Source organism: Xyrauchen texanus, chromosome 24, assembly GCF_025860055.1.
Source record: "Xyrauchen texanus isolate HMW12.3.18 chromosome 24, RBS_HiC_50CHRs, whole genome shotgun sequence".
Lineage (NCBI taxonomy): Eukaryota > Metazoa > Chordata > Actinopteri > Cypriniformes > Catostomidae > Xyrauchen > Xyrauchen texanus.
Genome location: NC_068299.1, coordinates 40,458,535 through 40,481,622, shown reverse-complemented (window position 1 = coordinate 40,481,622; position 23,088 = coordinate 40,458,535). Strand labels below are relative to the sequence as shown.

The 23,088-nt window shown below is 39.5% G+C and overlaps 1 protein-coding gene across 1 annotated transcript in view; it reads left to right on the top strand.

Annotated features, from left to right (window-relative positions):
- The window catches only part of LOC127618173 (cytochrome c oxidase assembly protein COX15 homolog), a 96,322-nt gene that overhangs the window by 37,693 nt on the left and 35,541 nt on the right, over positions 1–23,088 (top strand). The window contains exons 7-8 of the mRNA XM_052090468.1: positions 4,908–5,062; positions 5,146–5,259. Coding sequence (XP_051946428.1) covers positions 4,908–5,062; positions 5,146–5,259 — 269 coding nt within the window. The remainder of the gene's footprint in view (positions 1–4,907; positions 5,063–5,145; positions 5,260–23,088) is intronic.

Here is a 23,088-nt window from a genome sequence, read left to right as displayed (position 1 = left end):
TAAAAAAAGCGTTCCTGCACTTTATGGATGCTATCGATGTACCTCAACACCAGCAGCGTCTGTGTAGAAATGTGTGGCAATGTTCACTCTCCCCAAAGCAGAAAATCTCAAACAGCTATCAATGTGGGTCTCATGTTTCTTTATCTTTTCTGAAAGATGGTGCATGTCTGTTACACCTGTCGCTGTCAAAAGCAGTGCTGTCTGCCGTGCCGCCTTCAGGGTGAAAGAGGCAGGGGTAGCAGAAGACTGCATTGGCTACGTCGCAGCCTGCTATCCAGGTATTTCATTCGTACCAATTTTTGGAAAATCCTAGAGTGTAGGACTTTCCCCCTTTAGTAGAAACCTGTTGAATGATTCATTTTGGTCTGGGAGGTCCTAATTGTTTCGTTGACAATTCATTTTGATTCGTTCGCCCGTCAAAAGGAACTTCTTTCAAAGAGACAATCGAGTTGCACTGAACGATTGACAGTAGTACGTGAATTGATTGACGCTGCTACCCGCTCTTTTCTTAGTTACGCTCATGGTTACGTTACGTATGATGAAAGCGCCTAAGTGCAAGCCCTCCCGGAACACATAGAGATTGTATTGAAAGCTCTGATATTTGAAAAAAATTGTTTTTACATGAGTCTATGAGAGACTTCTGGGGCGATTTCCAACCTGACTGAAATCGCCCCAAAAGGGGCGGGGCCATATTAAGCACGACTTTAGCCTGATTGACAGATCAGACGTCTAGATTAGAACACTGATAATGACTGTTGCCGTGATAGAATTGGTTAGAAAAAAAATCCTTCCTTTTCCCGTTTGGCAGTGCGTCGCCCATATCGCCCTAATGAACACACCGCCCCTGGTCCAGACGAAAGCCACTACTCAGTAAAAGGCACATGACAGCCCATCTGGATTTTGCCAAAAGGCACCTGAAGGACTCTGACCATGAGAAACAAAAGATTGGACTATTTGGCCTGGATGGCAAGCGTCATGTCTGGAGGAAACCAGGCACCGCTCATCACCTGGTCCATGTGAAGCATGGTGGTGGGAGCGTCATGCTGTGGGGATGTTTTTCAGCGGCAGGAACTGGAAGACTAGTCAGGATCGAGGGAAAGATGAATGCAGCAATGTACAGAGACATCCTTGTTGAAAACCTGCTCCACAGCGCTCTGGACCTCAGACTGGGGCAAAGGTTCATCTTCCAACAGGACAATGACCCTAAGCACACAGCCAAGATAACAAAGGAGTGGCTACGGGACAACTCTGTGAATGTCCTTGTGTGGCCCAGCCAGAGCCCAGACTTGAACCTGAGTCAAGTCTCTCTGGAACATCTCTGGAGAGATCTGAAAATGGCTGTGCACCGATGCTCCCCATCCAACCTGATGGAGCTTGAGAGGTCCTGCAAAGAAGAATGGGAGAAACTGCCCTAAAATAGATGTGCCAAGCTTGTAGCATAATACACAAAGACTTGAGGCTGTAATTGGTGCCAAAGGTGCTTCAACAAAGTATTGAGCAAAGGCTGTGAATACTTATGTGCATGTGATTTTGTTTTTTATTTTTAATACATTTACAAAGATTTTTTTTTTAAATACATTTGCGAAGATTTCAAACAAACTTCTTTCACATTGTTGTTATGGGCTATTGTTTGTAGAATTTTGAGGAAAATAATCTCTCATACATATATGTGTGTGTGTGTGTGTGTGTGTGTGTGTGTGTGTGTGTGTGTGTGTGTGTGTATATGTATATGTATGTGTAGTATATATATATATATATATATATATATATATATATATATATACACATACAGTCAGGTTCATAAATATTGGGACATCGACACAATTCTAATCTTTTTGGCTCTATACACCACCACAATGGATTTGAAATGAAACGAACAAGATGTGCTTTAACTGCAGACTTTCAGCTGTAATTTGAGGGTTTTTACACTTTTTTACACTCCCACTTTTTAAGGGACCAAAAGTAATGGGACAATTGGCTGCTCAGCTGTTCCATGGCCAGGTGTGTGTTATTCCCTCATTATCCCATTTACAAGGAGCAGATAAAAGGTCCAGAGTTAATTTCAAGTGTGCTATTTGCATTTGGAATCTGTTGCTGTCAACTCTCAATATGAGATCCAAAGATCTGTCACTATCAGTGAAGCAAGCCATCATTAGGCTGAAAAATCAAAACAAACCCATCAGAGAGATAGCAAAAACATTAGGTGTGGCCAAATCAACTGTTTAGAACATTCTTAAAAAGAAAGAACGCACCGGTGAGCTCAGCAACACCAAAAGACCTGTAAGACCACGGAAAACAACTGTGGTGGATGACCGAAGAATTCTTTCCCTGGTGAAGAAAACACCCTTCACAACAGTTGGCCAGATCCAGAACACACTCCAGGAGGTAGGTGTGTGTGTGTCAAAGTCAACAATCAAGAGAAGACTTCACCAGAGTGAATACAGAGGGTTCACCACAAGATGTAAACCATTGGTTAGCCTCAAAAACAGGAAGGCCGGATTAGAGTTTGCCAAAAAACATCTAAAAAAGCCTTCACAGTTCTGGAACAACATCCTATGGACAGATGAGACAAAGATCAACTTGTACCAGAGTGATGAGAAGAGTATGGAGAAGGAAAGGAACTGCTCATGATCCAAAGCATACCTCCTCATCAGTGAAGCATGGTGGTGGTAGTGTCATGGCGTGGGCATGTATGGCTGCCAATGGAACTGGTTCTCTTGTATTTATTGATCATGTGACTGCTGACAAAAGCAGCAGGATGAATTCTGAAGTGTTTCGGGCAATATTATCTGCTCATATTCAGCCAAATGCTTCAGAACTCATTGGACGGCGCTTCACAGTACAGATGGACAATGACCCGAAGCATACTACAAAAGCAACCAAAGAGTTTTTTAAGTTAAAGAAGTGGAATGTTATGCAATGGCCAAGTCAATCACCTGACCTGCATCTGGGACCTTTTGTGGGAGTGGAGTGTTGGGATCCATTTAAAAGTATGGTTCATCATTTTGGGATTCCTGGATCTCGGTTCTTTAGGTGTTTGCAGCTGCGCCGCCTGCTCTGTGCTATTTTTGGGAGTGGCATACTCCCCCTCTGGAAGTTGTGATTGCTGCTTTTGGAGGGGGTCATGAGGCATCAGTGTATTACTCCCTGCTAATTAAGAGTCTGGGGTATAGAGCTTCAACTTCTCAAGAGATTATGGGAGAAAGATTTATACTTTGTATTGGGGAGGGAGTTTCAGCTAGGATTCTAAAAAATGACAAGTCTACATCTAGGGATGCGGGGGTTGCTCCTTATGCAGTTTGACCCTCTGGGTCGACGGACGCGCCGGTGCATCCTCCTGGATTTTTTTTTCGTCATTACAGCGTAAACAACTTAAAATACTCCATTTTGGAGAATACAGATGAGTGTAAAGCATCATTAGAGACTATAAAGGGTCTACTTTTATTTATGTACACTCACAATAACAACAATACCTTGTGCTTTTGTAAAATAAAGAAAATAAAAAGGTGCGCTATAAGCCGTCTCTGTGTCCGCGAGCATATATCTGAAACGCATCTCAAAAATGAACAAACTTTGCGAATAATTATCACACAAACATGAAACATATGTCTAAAAATGTCTACTTTTAAATAAAACAATTCAAATTAAAAACAAATATTCTCCTGTAATGTAATCAGTATGAAACAAAGCAATGTACAGTTTTTTTACTGGTTCATCTAATTATAGCTAATGTGATCACACCCACCAGCAGAGCGCGCCATTCACACGCTAATGTGCTGAAGCGATCAAGGCAAATGGTACACACCCCCGACAGTGAGGTTTGATGTAAACACCATTCACTTCACTGCGCGTTTGTAAGGATACACAGGTGAGGAAACCCCTTGATAGCAAGGAAGAGTTAACATTTTCCTCAGAAGGAGAGCGGGACTCCAATAAATGTTTGTATTTTGAAGAGAGACTTGATCCAGCAGAGGATACAATTTCGGGCGAGTAAGTCATTTAGTTTTCTTTAGTTGACATGCTATTTTATATAAACATGTACATATTTTACTAGTGGGACTGTTTCCAGACTTGCCAGCCAGGATTCAGAGTATTGAAATTTGAAATATGACTCCTAATAAGCAAGTTTTAGTTACATTTAAATGCTGTTTCGGCTAAAGCAGGTATTTCAATTGTATGCTGTATGATATAAAAATAATATGAATGTTTAGATTTTATTTTAACTTGTGTTTATGCTGCCTCATTATCATCAAGAAAGCTTGTGCTTACAAATATGTGTTCAGGTGTAAATGAGTAAAATGTACTTTAAATATGCCCATATTAGAAAATCAGCATATTATTATGATTTCTGAAGGATCATGTGACACTAAAGACTACAGTAATGATGCTGAAAATTCAGCTTTGATCACAAATTGCATTTTACAATATATTCAAATATAAAACTGTTCTTTTAAATTGTAAAATGAGTTCACACAATGTTTTTACTGTATACAAATAAATGCAGTCTTGGTGAGCAGAAGAGACTTCTTCTAAAACTTTTATACGGTAGTGTAGGTATAAAACATTTTCAAAAGCCACGCATAAACATTATTTCTCAAAAATACAAACATGTACACACATGTTGCTCACATATTATTGTAGCCCAGTTTGTGCTGAATACAGTGTTATCAGATTTTAGCCATTAATATATTTTTAAGCAAATGAAAAAAGCACAAATGTCAAGGCATGTCAAAACTTCTCCAGGGTTAAATGTGTGTGTGTATTCTTATTGTGTTTTCTTTTATTTTTAATTATACTTTGTTCTAAATAATTATGACCACTAGGGTTTGTGTCTGTTATGTTAATTTGTGAATGGAATCATTAAAAAAAATGAATAACAAAAATTATATTATGATTGTCTCTTACAGGTGCATTTGTTGCTGGACTGGATGCAGGTCTGGTGTATAACTCCTTCCCGAAGATGGGTGAGCGCTGGATCCCAGATGATCTTTTAGCTTTCTCTCCAGCCTTCAAGAATGTGTTTGAAAATCCCACAACTGTTCAGTTTGACCATCGTATACTGGTAAGGACTGCACTCATTGCCTGAAACTCATCTAGCTGATTTGTCTGTTTTTAATAGATTTATTGTATGTCATGTTTGTGCAGGGCGTCTGCTCAGTGACTGCCATCACAGGACTCTACTTCTTCTCCAGAAGGATGCACTTACCCCCGAGGACAAAGACCGCAATCGGCTGTCTCACTGCCATGGCCTATACACAAGTAAAAAGACTGCTTTATTTATTTATTTTTTTATTTGTGCATACAAGAATACACATGTACATTCCATCATTCAGTACCATTTGAAATGCGTTCATTGACAGACGAGTTGTTGGACGTTGTGTGTATTTTCAAATCACAAATTCAGATGGGACATACAATATTTGATGTTAATGCCTGTTTGTTTTAAAAATATGAATCTGAAATGTGCTTGAATTGTGATGCATCCATTTATGTCACAATTCACAAACAAGGATGAAAATATAAAATCATTGTTTACTTGATGTGACATGAGCGGACTGCATATACACTATGTGGCCAAACGTTTGTGGACACTGAAGTTTACATACACTTACGTTAAGTCATTAAAACTCCACACATTTCATATTAGCAACTAATCATTTTGGAATGTCATTTAGGACATCTACTTTGTGCATGACATGAGTAATTTTTCCAACAATTGTTTACAGACAGATTGTTTCACTTTTAATTGACTATCACAATACCAGTGGGTCAGAAGTTTACATACACTAAGTTAACTGTGGCTTTAAGCAGCTTCCAGAAAATGATGTCAAGCCTTTAGACAATTTGCCAATTAGCTTCCGAGTGTACTTGTGAATGTATTTTAGGGGTGTAACGGTTCAAATTTCTCAAGGTTTGTTTGTATCATGGTATTAGTGTCACAGTTTCAGTACGGTTCGATATTTGCAATGTACAGAAGAAAAAAAATATCACTGCCAAATTGAAAGTAAGAACATTTTCGTTACGGTTCGATATTTGCAATGTACAGAAGAAAAAATAATATTACTGCCAAATTCAAAGTAAATTTAAAGTTTGTTACACTATTTGGTAACAACCACTTCAACAGGTTTGCCATGAATAAAAATAATAGTTTTACAGTAACTATAGTTTAACTATGGTATTTGTAGTAAAAATATAGTAATTTCAAAATCAACATGGTTACTGTCATGTTTACAATATATATTATACTTATGGTTACTATATGGAAAATACAGTATTACTGTTGTAAAACCATGGTTAATTGTATCAAAACCATGATTTCTGCCAAGAAAACCATGGCGACTGCAGTCATGGTTATTACAATAATTACTTTAGTAAAACCATGGTTAATTTTCGCTGGGTCTTTAACTAAAAAACATTTTCTCTAATTAATAAATCAACATTTTAACTTAATACCTGCACTACTAAGCTACATGCATTAACATTAAAATGCATTTCAAACTCAACTGCACATATATTCAATATTTGGAAGCTGTACATCACTAGAAGGAACTTTGCTATTAAAATGGATACGAGGGATGTTGTGATGCGGCTCAAGTATTGTAATCATATGCAGAAATCTCACATCTTCGTCAGATGAGTAGGGAAAAATATAAATGAACACCCCAATGGCTTAAGTTATTGCTTTATGCCTGTCCAAATCAGCACTCGGTGCTTACTTAAAAACGAAAGGGAGTTTGTGCAGTTTCGCCTCATCTCTGTGTGTTGTGTTCCCCGGTGATTTAGCCGTAAATTATCATATGTCGATGTACAATATTACCAGTATGCAGCACTCATCTTAAGTGATGTCTGCAAACAGTGCCTGTTTTTTAAAAGTTTTTTGACCATCGCTGTTGTAATTGACAGCAAAAATAATTTTTTTCCAGACAGGAGACCCGAATAACTCATGGGGCTTCTCTATCAGCGGCTCATTTTCTCCAGCTGCCATTTTAAACTACACACAATGCTTGCAGAACAGTGATGTCATCAAGTTGACCTATGTGAAACACAGGCAGAGCATATCCATTTACAGATCCATTCAGGTGCATTAGGGGAGGTTTTAACTGTGCGTGTCTAGTTGATGCTTTATTTTCTTCACAAAACCTTGTCAAGTCATTTTTATTTGTATAGCGCTTTTCAAAACACACATTGTTTCAAAGAAGCTTTACAGAACATCATGCATTAACATAAAATTATACTGTAATATAGTGAATCCAGCCAGGTCTCCTAAGCAACCAAATTGGCCCGGTTGCTAGGGAGGGTAGACTCAGAAGGGGGAACCTCCTCGTGATCACTATAATGTGGTTCGCTCTCAGTGGGGCGCGTGGGGAGTTGTGTGTAGATGCCGCGGGCCTCCACACGTGCCATGTCTCCGTGGTAATACACTCAACGAGCCAAGTGATAAGATGTGCGGGTTGATGGTCTCAGACACGTAGACAACTGAGATTTGTCCTCCGCCACCTGGATTGAGGCGAGTTACTACACCACCATGAGGACTTTGAGCAAATTGGGAGAAAAAGGGGAGAAAATCCACAAAATAAAACAATTTAAAATTATACCGTAATATCTATAAAGTCTTAGTCATCATTGTGTAGTTTGAATAAATACAATTATGAAGTGTGTATAAAAAGAAGTAATTCAATAATTGTATTTAGAAACCCAGTGAGCGAGCTGAAGGCGACTGTGGCAAGCAACACAAAACTCCATAAGATGTTGATTAATGGAGAAGAATAACCTTGGGAGAAACCAGACTCACTGTAGTTAAAATTATTAAACTAAATAAGTGTTAAGGGTCAGTGTTTAAACATCGATTTTGTTTGAACTGTAAGATTAACTAGATGGGTACATTTCCTGAAGAAAATGTGAGTGGTGCTTGCCGTGGCAAAACTCGTCAAACAGCATGTTATAACTTGAAAAGAGCAAAAATTACGGTCATAAATAAATCAACCCAGAAGTCTGTATGATTCTCTGGTGCAGAAATATGTGATTTGTTACTCGGTCGCTAGGGTAAGCCCGTGTGGTTGCTATGCAGTTACCAAGGTAATACAATACATGGCTCCTTTCCACCCTGAGTGAAATAAGTCAACCCGGAAGTCTGTACGATTTTCTGGTTCAGAAATACGTGATTTGTTACTCGGTTGCTAGGGTACTCTGTTTAGTTGCTAGGGAGTAGCTTGGCAGCTGCCAATCATTAAACTGCAAAGGCTGCTTGTCAGTATGAATGATATAAAACAACTCCCATGCCTCTGTGACATTCAGAATGGAAGATATCCCTGTATGGATTTTGGTTGCTGTGGTGCTCGACAATGGTTGCTAGGGAGGGGCTAGGAAGTGTTGAGGTGATTCATGATTGGCTGTTTGCTGCTCCGAGTCAAACGAGACCACCCTTGTGTTTCTATGACACTTCTATCCATAGATATCCCTTTGATCTCTTTCATTAGAAGTCTATGGGACTTGTTGCTAAGGTGCTCTAAATTGTTGCTAGGGCATGGCTTGATAGATTCAAAATGATCCTGAGAGACTGATTGGTCGTCTGAGTAAAATGAGCCCGCCCCCTTGTCTCTATGACACTGTGATCCAGAGCTATGTTCAATACAAAATCCCTATGCCATTTCATTTCATGGGCCGTCCTACACCATTGTAAGTAAATGGGGGCAACTTTGGGCAGCTCCTGCCCCCCAGGGGTGCAACATTTGCCCCGTATTGAGGTATGCTCTTACAGAGCCTGCCAGCCTCTCCAAATGTGGCAAATCACACGTTTCTGCGAAATCCTCGCTTGGAGCTGTGACGCGTCAAAGTTTGTCCCAATGTTAAGTCTATGGGATTTTTCGGCCGCTTTTTTGCCCCTGGGGCAAATACCGTACCCCCGATCGCATATAAAAGTCATAGCACACGTGTCCTCAATAGGCCGTTCGATTTGACACCTCATTCGTGGGTCTACGCCAAACGGTGCGGGACGAGTTAGGTGCCGAAGTTTTGTACGGAGATATAATAAAAACTAGATAGGTACATTTCCTGAAGAAAATGTGAGTGGTGCTTGCCGTGGCAAAACTCGTCAAATAGCATGCTTGAAAAGAACAAAAATTATGGTCATAAATAAATCAATCCAGAAGTCTGTACGATTTTCTGGTGCAGAAATATGTGATTTGTTACTTGGTTGCTAGGGTAAGCCCATGTGGTTGCTATGCAGTTACCAAGGTAATACAATACATGGCTCCTTTCCATCCTGAGTCAAATAAGTCAACCCGGAAGTCTCTACATTTTTCTGATGCAGAGATATGTGATATGTTACTCTGTTGCTAGGGTAACCCCATGTGGTTGCTAGGCAGTTACCATAGTGATACTTATCAAGTCTCCTTGCCATCCTGAGTGAAATAAACCAACCCAGAAGTCTCTACGTTTTTCTGATGCAGAGATATGTGATTTGTTACTTGGTTGCTAGGGTAACCCCATGTGGTTGCTAGGCAGTTACCATAGTGATACTTATCAAGTCTCCTTGCCATCCTGAGTGAAATAAACCAACCCAGAAGTCTCTACGTTTTTCTGATGCAGAGATATGTGATTTGTTACTTGGTTGCTAGGGTAACCCCATGTGGTTGCTAGGCAGTTACCATATTGATACTAATGAAGTGTCCTTGCCATCCTGGTTGAAATAAATCAACCCGGAAGTCTGTACTATTTTCTGGGGCAGAGGTATGTTATTTGTTACTCGGTTGCTAGGGTAACCCCCATGTGGTTTCTAGGCAGTTACCATAGTGATACTTATCAAGTCTCCTTGCTATCCAGAGCAAAATCAGTCAACCAGGAAGTCTCTACGATGTTCTGATCCAGAGATATGTGATTTGTTACTTGGTTGCTAGGGTAACCCCATGTGGTTGCTTGGCAGTTACCATATTGATACTAATGAAGTGTCCTTGCCATCCTGTTTGAAATAAATCAACCCGGAAGTCTGTACTATTTTCTGGGGCAGAGGTATGTTATTTGTTACTCGGTTGCTAGGGTAACCCCATCTGGTTGCTAGGCAGTTACCATAGTGATACTAATCAAGTCTCCTTGCCATCGTTATTGAAAGAAGTCAACCCGGAAGTCTCTACGTTTTTCTGGTGCAGAGATATGTGATTTGTTACTCGGTTGCTAGGGTAACCCCATGTGGTTGCTAGGCAGTTACCATAGTGATACTTATCAAGTCTCCTTGCCATCCTGATTGAAATAAATGAACCCAGAAGTCTCTCTGATTTTCTGGTGCAGAGATATAGTTATTGCTAAACGGTTGCTAGGGTACTCTGTTTAGTTGCTAGGGAGTGGCTTGACAGCTGCCAATCATTAAACTCCAAAGGCTGCTTGTCAGTATGAATGATATAAACCAACTCCCATGCCTCTGTGACATTCAGAATGGAAGATATCCCTCTATGGATTTTGGTTGTTAAGGTGGTCGACAATGGTTGCTAGGGAGGGGCTAGGAAGTGTTGAGGTGATTCATGATTGGCTGTTTGCTGCCCCGAGTCAAACGAGACCACCCTTGTGTTTCTATGACACTTCTATCCGGAGATATCCCTTTGATATCTTTCATTAGAAGTCTATGGGAGTTGTTGCTAAGGTGCTTTAAATTGTTGCTAGGGCGTGGCTTGATAGCTTCACAATGATCCCGAGAGACTGATTGGTCGTCTGAGTAAAATGAGCCCGCCCCTTGTCTCTATGACACTGTGATCCAGAGCTATGTTCAATACAAAATCCCTATGCAATGAGGGAGAGAGAGAGGGAGAGATGCAGGGTTGACAGGCCCTTTTTGTCTTTGTGTGTTCCCAAGTTAATGACTCTAATGAGCCGGTTCTTTTGACTCTACAGTGTGAAACATACAGTGTGACCAGTGTAGTCTGATTCCCAAATTAATGTCTCTAATGAGCCGGTTCTTTTGAATCTACAGTGTGAAACATACAGTGTGACCAGTGTAGTCTGATTCCCAAATGAATGACTCTAATGATCCAGTTCTTTTGAATCTACAGTGTGAAACATACAGTGTGACCAGTGTAGCCTGATTCCCAAATTAATGACTCTAATGAGCCAGTTGTTTTGAATCTACAATGTGAAACATACAGTGTGACCAGTTTAGTCTGATTCCCAAATGAATGACTCTAATGAGCCAGTTCTTTTGAATCTACAATGTGAAACATACAGTGTGACCAGTGTAGTCTGATTCCCAAATGAATGACTCTAATGAGCCAGTTCTTTTGAATCTACAGTGTGAAACATACAGTGTGACCAGTGTAGTCTCATTCCCAAATGAATGACTCTAATGAGCCAGTTCTACAGTGTAGTGTTAAAAAAGTTTAACTTAGTTGCTAGATAGATAGATAGATAGATAGATAGATAGATATTTACCCTTAGATATATAGAGAGATAGATATAGATGGATAGAGAGAGAGAGATAGATATTTACCCTCAGATAGATAGATAGATAGATAGATAGATAGATAGATAGATAGATAGATATTGACCCTCAGATAGATGTTAGCACGTTTTTAGCATGTTTTAGCGTGTGGCTAGGAAGATTTTAGGTCATTACTTTTTGGCTGCTTGATAAAAGAAATCCTCTGAGGGAGAGAGAGAGGAGAGATGCAGGGCTGACAGGCCCTTTTGTCTGTGTGTGTGAAAATGTCAGTTGGAATTTGAATTTCTGAACATTCCGCAATGTTAAGTCAATGGGAGTTTTTTCTGAGTTTGATCGTCATTTTTAGGAAAACTGTAAGTCCGATCAGTTAGAAAAGATATAGCACACTATTCGGGATTAGTCTGAAGGTCTGTGCCGAGTTTGGTGCCTGTAGCTTAAAAGCTCTAGGAGGACTTAGATATAGAAATTTCAGAGTAAGAAGAATAATAATAACTAGATAGGTACATTTCCTGAAGAAAATGTGAGTGGTGCTTGCCGTGGCAAAACTCGTGAAATAGCATGCTTGAAAAGAACAAAAATTATGGTCATAAATAAATCAACCCAGAAGTCTCTACGTTTTTCTGATGCAGAGATATGTGATTTGTTATTTGGTTGCTAGGGTAACCCCTCCTTGTTGCTAGGAAGTTACCATAGTGATACTTATGAAGTGTCCTTGCCATCCTGAGTGAAATAAACCAACCCAGAAGTCTCTACGTTTTTCTGATGCAGAGATATGTGATTTGTTAATTGGTTGCTAGGGTAACCCCATCTGGTTGCTAGGCAGTTACCATATTGATACTAATGAAGTGTCCTTGCCATCCTGGTTGAAATAAATCAACCCGGAAGTCTGTACTCTTTTCTGGTGCCGAGATCTGTGATTTGTTTCTCGGTTGCTAGGGTAACCCCATCTGGTTGCTAGGCAGTTACCATAGTGATAGTAATCAAGTGTCCTTGCGATCCTGAGTGAAATAAATCAACCCGGAAGTCAGTACTATTTTCTGGTGCAGAGATATGTGATTTGTTACTCGGTTGCTAGGGTAACCCCATCTGGTTGCTAGGCAGTTACCATAGTGATAGTAATCAAGTGTCCTTGCCATCCTGATTGAAATAAGTCAACCCAGAAGTATGTACGCTTTTCTGATGCAGAGATATGTGATTTGTTACTCGGTTGCTAGGGTAACCCCATGTGGTTGCTAGGCAGTTACCATATTGATACTAATGAAGTGTCCTTGCCATCCTGGTTGAAATAAATCAACCTGGAAGTCTGTACTCTTTTCTGGTGCCGAGATATGTGATGTGTTTCTCGGTTGCTAGGGTAACCCCATCTGGTTGCTAGGCAGTTACCATAGTGATAGTAATCAAGTGTCCTTGCCATCCTGAGTGAAATAAATCAACCCGGAAGTCAGTACTATTTTGTGTTGCAGAGATATGTGATTTGTTACTCGGTTGCTAGGGTAACCCCATCTGGTTGCTAGGCAGTAATCATAGTGATAGTAATCAAGTGTCCTTGCCATCCTGATTGAAATAAGTCAACCCGAAGTCTCTACGCTTTTCTGATGCAGAGATATGTGATTTGTTATTTGGTTGCTAGGGTAACCCCATCTGGTTGCTAGGCAGTTACCATAGTGATAGTAATCAAGTGTCCTTGCCATCCTGATTGAAATAAGTCAACCCAGAAGTATCTACGTTTTTCTGATGCAGAGATATGTGATTTGTTACTCGGTTGCTAGGGTAACCCCATGTGGTTGCTAGGCAGTTACCATATTGATACTAATGAAGTGTCCTTGCCATCCTGGTTGAAATAAATCAACCTGGAAGTCTGTACTCTTTTCTGGTGCCGAGATATGTGATGTGTTTCTCGGTTGCTAGGGTAACCCCATCTGGTTGCTAGGCAGTTACCATAGTGATAGTAATCAAGTGTCCTTGCCATCCTGAGTGAAATAAATCAACCCGGAAGTCTCTACGTTTTTCTGATGCAGAGATATGTGATTTGTTACTCGGTTGCTAGGGTAACCCCATCTGGTTGCTAGGCAGTTACCATAGTGATAGTAATGAAGTGTCCTTGCCATCCTGAGTGAAATAAATCAACCCGGAAGTCAGTACTATTTTCTGGTGCAGAGATATGTGATTTGTTACTCGGTTGCTAGGGTAACCCCATCTGGTTGCTAGGCAGTAATCATAGTGATAGTAATCAAGTGTCCTTGCCATCCTGATTGAAATAAATCAACCCAGAAGTTTCTCTGATTTTCTGGTGCAGAGATATAGTTACTGCTAAAGGGTTGCTAGGGTACTCTGTTTAGTTGCTAGGGAGTGGCTTGGCAGCTGCCAATCATTAATCTCCAACGGCTGCTTGTCAGTATGAATGATATAAACCAACTCCCATGCCTCTGTGACATTCAGAATGGAAGATATCCTCTATGGATTTTGGTTGCTAAGGTGCTTCGACAATGGTTGCTAGGGAGGGGCTAGGAAGTGTTGAGGTGATTCATGATTGGCTGTTTGCTGCCCCGAGTGAAACGAGACCACCCTTGTTTTTCTATGAAACTTCTATCCGGAGATATCCCTTTGATGTCTTTCATTAGAAGTGTATGGGACTTGTTGCTAAGGTGCTCTAAATTGTTGCTAGGGCGTGGCTTGATAGATTCAAAATGATCCTGAGATACTGATTGGTCGTCTGAGTAAAATGAGCCCGCCCCATTGTCTCTATGACACTGTGATCCAGAGCTATGTTGAATACAAATCCCAATGCCATTTCATTTCATGGGCCGTCCTACACCATTGTAAGTCAATTGGGGCATTTTTGGGCAGCTCCTGCCCCCCAGGGTGCAACTTTTACCCCATTTTGAGGTATGCTCTTACAGAGCCTGCCAGCCTCTTCAAATGTGGCAAATCACACGTTTCTGCGAAATCCTCGCTCGGAGCTGTGACGCGTCAAAGTTTGTCGCAATGTTAAGTCTATGGGATTTTTCGGCCGCTTTTTTGCCCCTGGGGCAATTACCGTACCCGATCGCTTATAAAAGTCATAGCACACGTGTCCTCAATAGGCCGTTCGATTTGACACCTCATTCGTGGGTCTACGCCAAACGGTGCGGGACGAGTTAGGTGCCGAAGTTTTGTACGGAGATAGAATAATAAAAAGTATAAAAATAAAAATAAGTATGTGAGATTACAATAGTGATGCTTTGCAAGCACCACTAACTAGATTAAAAAGTTTGAGTACAAACTTTAAGTTGGCTTGTGAAAGTTTGGACCAGACAGTTTGAAGAAGTTTGAAGTAGTTTGAAGTTTAAATTAGTTTAAATTAGTTTAAATTAGTTTCAAGTAGTTTCTATTTTAAAGTAGTTTATAGTTTAAAGTAGTTTGAAGTTTAAAGTAGTTTATAGTTTAAATTAGTTTAAAGTTTAAATTAGTTTGTAGTTTATAGTTTAAAGTAGTTTATAGTTTAAAGTAGTTTGAAGTTTAAAGTAGTTTGAAGTTTAAAGAAGTTTGAATTTTATATTAGTTTAAATTAGTTTAAAGTAGTTTAAACCCAAATGAATGACTCTAATGAGCCAGTTCTACAGTGTAGTGTTAAAAAGTTTAACTTAGTTGCTAGATAGATAGATAGATAGATAGATAGACACTCAGATAGATAGATATTTACCCTTAGATATATAGAGAGATAGATATAGATAGATAGATATTTACCGTCAGATAGATAGATAGAGCAGAGAGAGAGAGAGAGAGAGAGATTTTTATATAATTATGGTCATAAATAAATAAATCCAGAAGTCTGTACGATTTTCTGGTGCAGAAATATTTGATTTGTTACTCGGTTGCTAGGGTAAGCCCATGTGGTTGCTATGCAGTTACCAATGTAATACAATACATGGCTCCTTTCCATCCTGAGTGAAATAAGTCAACCCAGAAGTCTCTACTATTTTCTGGTGCAGAGATATGTGATTTGTTACTCGGTTGCTAGGGTAACCCCATCTGGTTGCTAGGCAGTTACCATAGTGATACTAATGAAGTCTCCTTGCCATCCTGATTGAAATAAGTCAACCCAGAAGTCTGTACTATTTTCTGGTGCAGAGATATGTGATTTGTTACTAGGTTGCTAGGGTAACCCCATCTGGTTGCTAGGCAGTTACCATAGTGATAATAATCAAGTGTCTTTGCCATCCTGAGTGAAACAAATCAACCCAGAAGTCTGTACGATTTTCTGGTGCAGAAATATTTGATTTGTTACTCGGTTGCTAGGGTAAGCCCATGTGGTTGCTATGCAGTTACCAAGGTAATACAATACATGGCTCCTTTCCATCCTGATTGAAATAAGTCAACCCGGAAGTCTCTACTCTTTTCTGGGGCAGAAATATGTGATTTGTTACTCGGTTGCTAGGGTAACCCCATCTGGTTGCTAGGCAGTTACCATAGTGATACTAATGAAGTCTCCTTGCCATCCTGATTGAAATAAATCAACCCAGAAGTCTCTCTGATTTTCTGGTGCAGAGATATTTGATTTGTTACTCGGTTGCTAGGGTAACCCCATGTGGTTGCTAGGCAGTTACCATAGTGATACTTATCAAGTCTCCTTGCCATCCTGATTGAAATAAATGAACCCGGAAGTCTCTCTGATTTTCTGGTTCAGAGATATAGTTATTGCTAAACGGTTGCTAGGGTACACTGTTTAGTTGCTAGGGAGTGGCTTGACAGCTGCCAATCATGAAACTCCAAAGGCTGCTTGTCAGTATGAATGATATAAACCAACTCCCATGCCTCTGTGACATTCAGAATGGAAGATATCCCTCTATGGATTTTGGATGTTAAGGTGCTCGACAATGGTTGCTAGGGAGGGGCTAGGAAGTGTTGACGTGATTCATGATTGGCTGTTTGCTGCCCCGAGTCAAACGAGACCACCCTTGTGTTTCTATGACACTTCTATCCGGAGATATCCCTTTGATGTCTTTCATTAGAAGTCTATGGGAGTTGTTGCTAAGGTGCTTTAAATTGTTGCTAGGGCGTGGCTTGATAGCTTCACAATGATCCCGAGAGACTGATTGGTCGTCTGAGTAAAATGAGCCCGCCCCCTTGTCTCTATGACACTGTGATCCAGAGCTATGTTCAATACAAAATCCAGGGCTGACAGGTCCTTTTTGTCTGTGTGTGTTCCCAAATTAATGACTCTAATGAGCCTGTTCTTTTGACTCTACAGTGTGAAACATACAGTGTGACCAGTGTAGTCTGATTCCCAAATTAATGACTCTAATGATCCAGTTCTTTTGACTCTACAATGTGAAACATACAGTGTGACCAGTGTAGTCTGATTCCCAAATTAATGACTCTAATGATCCAGTTCTTTTGACTCTACAATGTGAAACATACAGTGTGACCAGTGTAGTCTGATTCCCAAATTAATGACTCTAATGAGCCAGTTCTTTTGACTCTACAATGTGAAACATACAGTGTGACCAGTGTAGTCTGATTCCCAAATTAATGACTCTAATGAGCCAGTTCTTTTGAATCTACAATGTGAAACATACAGTGTGACCAGTTTAGTCTGATTCCCAAATGAATGACTCTAATGAGCCAGTTCTACAGTGTAGTGTTAAAAAGTTTAACTTAGTTGCTAGATAGATAGATAGATAGATAGATAGATAGATATTTACCCTTAGATATATAGAGAGATAGATATAGATAGATAGAGAGAGAGAGATAGATATTTACCCTCAGATAGATAGATAGATAGATAGATAGATAGATAGATATTGACCCTCAGATAGATGCTAGCACGTTTTTAGCATGTTTTAGCGTGTGGCTAGGAAGATTTTAGGTCATTACTTTTTGGCTGCTTGATAAAATAAATCCTCTGAGGGAGAGAGAGAGGAGAGATGCAGGGCTGACAGGCCCTTTTTGTCTGTGTGTGTGAAAATGTCAGTTGGAATTTGAATTTCTGAACATTCCGCAATGTTAAGTCAATGGGAGTTTTTTCCGAGTTTGATCGTCATTTTTAGGAAAACCGTAAGTCCGATCAGTTAGAAAAGATATAGCAACTCGAGTCAGAACAGTTTGAGTGTCTGTGCCGAGTTTGGAGTATGTGGAGTTAAAGCTCTAGGAGGAGTTAGATATAGAAATTTCACCGCTAAGAAGAATAAGCGGAATAATAATAAGTTTAAGTAGGATTTCAGTAAGTTGGCTTTCACAAGCCAACTTAATAATAATAACTAGAAAAAGTTCGTCGAGACAAACTTTAAGTTGGCTTGTGAAAGTTTGGACCAGAAAGTTTGAAGAAGTTTAAAGTAGTTTGAAGTTTAAATTAGTTTAAATTAGTTTAAATTAGTTTAAATTAGTTTAAAGGCGTTTAAAGTCGTTTATAGTTTAAAGTAGTTTGAAGTTTAAAGTAGTTTGAAGTTTAAAGTAGTTTGAAGTTTAAAGTAGTTTGAAGTTTAAAGTAGTTTGAAGTTTAAAGTAGTTTAACTTAGTTGCTAGATAGATAGATAGACACTCAGAGAGATAGATAGATAGATATTTACCCTCAGATAGATAGATAGATATAGATAGATAGATATTTACCCTCAGATAGATAGATAAATAGAGAGAGAGAGAGAGAGATATTTACCCTCAGATAGATAGATAGATAGATAGATATTGACCCTCAGATAGATAGATAGACAGACAGATAGATGCTAGCACATTTTTAGCATGTTTTAGCACTTCGCTAGGCAATGCTAACATGTGTTAGCATGATGCTAACACGTTTTTAGCATGATTTAGCACTTCGCTAGGCAATGCTAGCATGTGTTAGCATGATGCTAGCACGTTTTTAGCATGTTTTAACACTTCGCTAGGCGATGCTAACATGTGTTAGCATGATGCTAGCACGTTTTAGCACTTCGCTAGGCGAAGTTAGCATGTGTTAGCATGATGCTAGCACGTTTTTAGCATGTTTTAGCACTTCGCTAGGCAATGCTAGCATTTGTTAGCATGATGATAGCACGTTTTTTGCATGTTTTAGCACTTCGTTAGGCGATGCTAGCATGTGTTAACATGATGTTAGCACGTTTTTAGCATTTTCTAGCACTTCGCTTGGCGATGCTTACAGTGAGGAAAATAAGTATTTGAACACCCTGCTATTTTGCAAGTTCTCCCACTTAGAAAACATGGAGGGGTCTAAAATTGTCATCGTAGGTGCATGTCCACTGTGAGAGACATAATCTAAAAAAAAAAATCCAGAAATCACAATGTTTGATTTTTTAACTATTTATTTGTATGATACAGCTGCAAATAAGTATTTGAACACCTGTCTATCAGCTAGAATTCTGACCCTCAAAGACCTGTTAGTCTGCCTTAAAAATGTCCACCTCCACTCCATTTATTATCCTAAATTAGATGCACCTATTTGAGGTCATTAGGTGCATAAAGACACCTGTCCACCCCATACAATCAGTAAGAATCCAACTACTAACATGACCAAGACCAAAGAGCTGTCCAAAGACACTAGAGACAAAATTGTACACCTCCACAAGGCTGGAAAGGGCTACGGGAAATTGCCAAGCAGCTTGGTGAAAAAAGGTCCACTGTTGAAGCAATCATTAGAAAATGGAAGAAGCTAAACATGACTGTCAATCTCCCTCGGACTGGGGCTCCATGCAAGATCTCACCTCGTGGGGTCTCAATGATCCTAAGAAAGGTGAGAAATCAGCCCAGAACTACAGGGGAGGAGCTGGTCAATGACCTGAAAAGAGCTGGGACCACCGTTTCCAAGGTTACTGTTGGTAATACACTAAGATGTCATGGTTTGAAATCATGCATGGCACGGAAGGTTCCCCTGCTTAAACCAGCACATGTCAAGGCCCGTCTTAAGTTTGCCAATGACCATTTGGATGATCCAGAGGAGTCATGGGAGAAAGTCATGTGGTCAGATGAGACCAAAATAGAACTTTTTGGTCATAATTCCACTAACCGTGTTTGGAGGAAGAAGAATGATGAGTACCATCCCAAGAACACCATCCCTACTGTGAAGCATGGGGGTGGTAGCATCATGCTTTGGGGGTGTTTTTCTGCACATGGGACAGGGCGACTGCACTGTATTAAGGAGAGGATGACCGGGGCCATGTATTGCGAGATTTTGTGGAACAACCTCCTTCCCTCAGTTAGAGCATTGAAGATGGGTCGAGGCTGCGTCTTCCAACATGACAATGACCCGAAGCACACAGCCAGGATAACCAAGGAGTGGCTCTGTAAGAAGCATATCAAGGTTCTGGCGTGGCCTAGCCAGTCTCCAGACCTAAACCCAATAGAGAATCTTTGGAGGGAGCTCAAACTCCGTGTTTCTCAGCGACAGCCCAGAAACCTGACTGATCTAGAGAAGATCTGTGTGGAGGAGTGGGCCAAAATCCCTCCTGCAGTGTGTGCAAACCTGGTGAAAAACTACAGGAAACGTTTGACCTCTGTAATTGCAAACAAAGGCTACTGTACCAAATATTAACATTGATTTTCTCAGGTGTTCAAATACTTATTTGCAGCTGTATCATACAAATAAATAGTTAAAAAATCATACATTGTGATTTCTGGATTTTTTTTTTAGATTATGTCTCTCACAGTGGACATGCACCTACGATGACAATTTCAGACCCCTCCATGATTTCTAAGTGGGAGAACTTGCAAAATAGCAGGGTGTTCAAATACTTATTTTCCTCACTGTACATGTGTTAGCATGATGCTAGCACGTTTTTAGCATGTTTTAGCACTTCGCTAGGCAATGCTAGCATGTTTTAGCATGATGCTAGCACGTTTTTAGCATGTTTTAGCACTTCGCTAGGCGATGCTAGCATGTGTTAGCATGATGCTAGCACGTTTTTAGCATGTTTTAAGACTTCGCTAGGCGATGCTAACATGTGTTAGCATGATGTTATGACGTTTTTAGCATTTTTTGCACTCGCTAGGCGATGCTAGCATGTGTTAGCATGATGCTATGACGCTTTTAGCATTTTTTGTACTTCGGCTAGGCGATGCTAGTACGTTTTTAGCATGTTTTAGCACTTTGCTAGGCGATGCTTAACATGTGTTAAGCATGATGCTAGCTGACGTTTTTAGCATTTTTTTGCACTTCGCTAGGCGTTTAGCATGCTTAAGCATGCGCTTTAACATGTGTTAGCATGATGATAGCGTTTAGCGCTAGGCGATTTAGCATGGTCTAGACATTTTAGCTGTTTAACACTGCTAGTCAATCGCATGTATAGATGATCTAGCGTTTTTAGCATGTTTTAGCGTGTGGCTAGGAAGATTTTAGGTCATTACTTTTTGGCTGCTTGATAAAAGAAATCCTCTGAGGGAGAGAGAGAGGGATAGATGCAGGGCTGACAGGCCCTTTTTGTATGTGTGTGTGAAAATGTCAGTTGGAATTTGAATTTCTGAACATTCCGCAATGTTAAGTCAATGGGAGTTTTTTCTGAGTTTGATCGTCATTTTTAGGAAAACCGTAAGTCCGATCAGTTAGAAAAGATATAGCACACTATTCGGGATTAGTCTGAAGGTCTGTGCCGAGTTTGGTGCCTGTAGCTTAAAAGCTCTAGGAGGAGATAGATATAGAAATTTCAGAGTAAGAAGAAGAATAATAACTAGAAAAAGTTCGTCGAGACAAACTTTAAGTTGGCTTGTGAAAGTTTGGACCAGAAAGTTTGAAGAAGTTTAAAGTAGTTTGAAGTTTAAATTAGTTTAAAGTAGTTTAAAGTAGTTTATAGTTTAAAGTAGTTTGAAGTTTAAAGTAGTTTATAGTTTAAATGAGTTTAAAGTTTAAATTAGTTTAAAGTAGTTTGTAGTTTAAATTAGTTTAAAGTCGTTTAAAGTTTAACTTAGTTGCTAGATAGATAGATAGATAGATAGATAGACACAGATAGATAGATAGATAGATAGATAGATAGATAGATAGATAGATATTTACCCTCAGATAGATAGATAGATAGAGAGAGATAGATATTTACCCTCAGATAGATAGATAGATAGATAGATAGATAGATAGATAGATAGATAGATAGATATTGACCCTCAAATAGATAGATAGATAGATATTGACCCTCAGTTAGCATGATGCTAACACGTTTTTAGCATGTTTTAGCACTTCGCTAGGCAATGCTAGCATGTGTTAAGCATGATGCTAAGACGCTTTATCATGTTTTAGCAATTAGCTAGATGATGCTAGCATGTGTTAAGCATGATGCTAACACGCTTTTAGCATATTTTAGCGACTCGTTAGGCGATGCTAACATGTGTTAAGCATGATGGTATCACGCTTTTAGAATTTTTAAGCACTTCGCTAGAGCGATGCTAAGCATGTGTTACCATGATGCTAACACGTTTTCAGCATGTTTTCACACTTCGCTAGGCGATGTTAGCATGATGCTGATGCTACGCTTTTAGCATGTTTTAACGACTTCGCTAGGCGATGCTAAGCATGTGTTAGCATGATGCTATGACGCTTTTAGCATTTTTAGCGACTCGCTAGGCGATGCTAAGCATGTGTTAAGCATGATGCTAACGACGCTTTTAGCATGTTTTAGCGCTCGCTAGGCGATGCTAAGCATGTGTTAGCATGATGCTAATGACGCTTTTAAGACGCTTTTAGCATTTTTTAGCGACTCGCTAGGCGATGCTAAGACGCTTTTAAGCATGTTTTAGCCCTTCGCTAGGCGATGCTAGCTTGTGTTAAGCATGATGCTATGACGCTTTTAGCATGTTTTAGCGACTTCGGCTAGGCGATTTTAGCATGATGCTAGCACATTTTTAGCTTGTTTTAACACTTGCTAGTCAATGCTAAGCATGTGTTAAGCATGATGCTAAGCATGTTTTTAGCATGTTTTAAGCGTGTGGCTATGAAGATTTTAGGTCATTACTTTTTGGCTGCTTGATAAAATAAATCCTCTGAGGGAGAGAGAGAGGAGAGATGCAGGGCTGACAGGCCCTTTTTGTCTGTGTGTGTGAAAATGTCAGTTGAGATTTAAATTTCTGAACATTCCGCAATGTTAAGTCAATGGGAGTTTTTTCCGAGTTTGATCGTCATTTTTAGGAAAACCGTAAGTCCGATCAGTTAGAAAAGATATAGCAACTTCGAGTCAGAACAGTTTGAGTGTCTGTGCCGAGTTTGGAGTATGTGGAGTTAAAGCTCTAGGAGGAGATAGATATAGAAATTTCACCGCTAAGAAGAATCAGAATAATAATAAGTTTAAGTAGGATTTCAGTAAGTTGGCTCTCACAAGCCAACTTAACTAGAAAAAAAAGTTCGTCGAGACAAACTTTAAGTTGGCTTGTGAAAGTTTGGACCAGAAAGTTTGAAGAAGTTTAAAGTAGTTTGAATTTTAAATTTGTTTATAGTTTAAATTAGTTTGTAGTTTAAATTAGTTTAAAGTTTAAAAGTAGTTTGAAGATTAAATTAGTTCAAAGTTTAAAGTAGTCTAAAGTTTAAAGTAGTTTGAATTTTAAAGTAGTTTATTGTTTAAAGTAGTTTATTGTTTAAAGTAGTTTGAAGTTTAAAGTAGTTTGAAGTTTAAAGTAGTTTATAGTTTAAAGTAGTTTGTAGTTTAAAGTAGTTAAAAGTTTAACTTAGTTGCTAGATAGATAGATAGACACTCAGATAGATAGAGAGATAGGTA